The sequence below is a fragment of the Nerophis ophidion genome, linkage group LG13, assembly GCF_033978795.1.
Source record: "Nerophis ophidion isolate RoL-2023_Sa linkage group LG13, RoL_Noph_v1.0, whole genome shotgun sequence".
NCBI lineage: Eukaryota > Metazoa > Chordata > Actinopteri > Syngnathiformes > Syngnathidae > Nerophis > Nerophis ophidion.
In genome coordinates, this window is record NC_084623.1 from 6,205,256 (window position 1) to 6,207,755 (window position 2,500).

The following is a 2,500-nucleotide window of genomic DNA, read 5'->3' on the forward strand; positions in this document are numbered from 1 at the left end:
GGTAGGATTTTTAAACAATTTCGGACCTTTTTCCAACTTTTTCCCAAATTATGTTGATAGTTTTTTCTTTTATTTTGACTTTAATGAATGACACAAAGTGGAAATGTCAACAATTGACCACATGATGGCGCCAAAGTCCTATTTCTGTAATGCTGCTTTTAGAAGAAGCACACAATTGACCTTTTGCTCTCAATAAAGAGGTCAAGACTAGACCGCTTTAAATCCACTTCATATTTAATAAGTGACATTAACTTTATAACTCTTTTTAATATTAATTGGCAAAACGTTTAGCAGGACGACAGCCAAATGAGGCTGTGATGGATCGTGCGTGTAACACAGCAATTAAAGTCCTCCACGTCAGGGAGTGTCTCTGAAGGGTTAAACCTCCGTGGACGTGTTCCCCCAGCAGCGTGGGACATGTTCCAACGCCTGCCTCAGTGCGGGACGTGGACACGCGCTCGCACGGATACTTCACTCCACAGCCGCCTTTTTCGACGCGCGCACTTGGCGGGAATTGCGGCGCGGGAAGGATCGCTGCTGGCTCTCATGTCGGGAGCAATTGTGTGTTGAAGTGATGCCTCGCTCTCCCTTCTAGGCACGCATCGCGAGAAGTGGGGATTTTTATTTATTTTTTGCTGCACAAGGATGATGAATCAGGACACATAAGTCAGCAATTAGATTACAAATAAGGTACGTTCAGCTTCTTATTATTTTTGCATGTAAAAGTTCAAACGTGGACTTTTTTTTCCGCCCCCATTCAGGTGACCACAGAGATGGTTGAGCCGCAAATATTTGCATCTTCAAGAGGATCTTAAATCATTCAATAAATCACAGAAGATGGGAGCTCTGCAAATATTCCTCTTTTTTCTCCTCCTGCACCAGGTGAGACTTGTTAAAAATATACATTTTAGTCCGTTTTAGCACTTTTAAGTGTGGATGTTTTCTACTACATGCAACCTCAGATTCATCGTTATTGCTCAAGCAATGGGGGCGATAACACTGATTGTCTTTTTTTTGAGCAAAACTCAGGCTGGTATCGACCATACCGATATACCTGAGGTGTTTGCTGAAATTTTAAAAGTTGTTTATTTCAAATAAACACACGTCTCGTAGTATAAAGAACGCAACGCCGAGTTATGCATTTATTCCAAACACAGTATGTTGTGGTCGTGGCGTGAATAACAATAAAATCAAGCTGAAAAAACAGGGAAATGTTTTAAACCATAAAAAAATTAAATAAGTAAAATAATAAATTAAATGTATTAGGAACTACCTGTTATAGTAAATACTTAAACTGTAAATAAAATTATCCTCATTCACAAGTTTAATGACTTTTTTTTTTTTTTACACAGTTTCTGTTAATGATGTCTCAAATAACTTAAAAATAGATATTTGGATGTGAACATGGATATTAGAGCATGGATATTTGGCATCGATGTGTCAGTAGCTGTGCTCTCCTGTCCCTTGTAAACAATAAATATTAAGCGCTGACGGGAAAAATACGAACAGGTAGTTGATAAATGTACAATGTGCAAAATAGTGCAAAGAATGCAGATTTCATCAGATTGATATCCTGATATGCGCCCCCAAGTAAATCAAATTGGGATGACTCCAATTACTGTGTTGTATTGGCTCTTATAGATTGTGAATAATATTAATAAGCAATGTACATGTTTATATATTTTATTCCCCCCAGTGAGCTCGTTTTAAACATAAAATGACAAACGTGTTTAATTTAGCCTCACAGATTAATCTGAGACATATGTCATAAATACTAGTGTTGATACTGACTGTTGTTTTATTAAGCAAAGTTGATGACTTTTTAGAAAAACAACAGTATTTATCTCTTGCGGAATTATACAAATGAACACAATATTTGTACTTTGCGCCGCTTGACATTTGTCTGGAATGAAAAGCAAAAGCCACAGACTTTGTTCCCCAGTTGTTGCTGCACGACAATGCGATTATGCGCCGCAATCATGTGAATATTTCATATTTACCGCAGATTTGTTTTCCCCCCAGCTTGCTTGCAGACGTAATCTTCCCCCCCGTCTAATTCTGTTTTGATTGCAAGAATAATCTCTCCTAAGAGATATCCAAATCTTTAGGGGAACATAAAGGTCCTTTTTATTTATTTTTTTCCCCCTCCCGTTCCCCCCTCAGAGCTGCAGATGTAGGTACAGCTGATAAGAGTGGAGGATTTATCCACTTGCTCGGATTAGGACAGCAAATGTTACGTGTTTGAAGAGGTCCCTCGCAACCGTGCTGCGGGATATGTGTTTCTTCAAAGGGGAACTGCAGTCTAAATCGTAAAATACAGCAAGTGAGAGGTGGCTAACAATGCCTCTAAGACAGGGGTGTCCAAAGTGCGGCCAGCAGGTACATTTTTTAACGGCCCCACGGCACATTTCAAAAATACGATTGAAAAATGTTTAAAACGTAAAAAGTAGGAGCAAACGGGTGAAATGTAACAAGAAAATGTTGCAATGTTTACTCTAAC

The 2,500-nt window shown here is 38.8% G+C and overlaps 1 protein-coding gene across 1 annotated transcript in view; it reads left to right on the top strand.

Moving 5' to 3' along the window:
- The window catches only part of nxph2a (neurexophilin 2a), a 45,152-nt gene that overhangs the window by 1,178 nt on the left and 41,474 nt on the right, over window positions 1-2,500 (top strand). The window contains exons 1-2 of the mRNA XM_061918312.1: window positions 1-690; window positions 762-882. The exon at window positions 1-690 is cut by the window's left edge and continues 1,178 nt beyond it. Coding sequence (XP_061774296.1) covers window positions 838-882 — 45 coding nt within the window. The 5' untranslated portion in view covers window positions 1-690; window positions 762-837. The remainder of the gene's footprint in view (window positions 691-761; window positions 883-2,500) is intronic.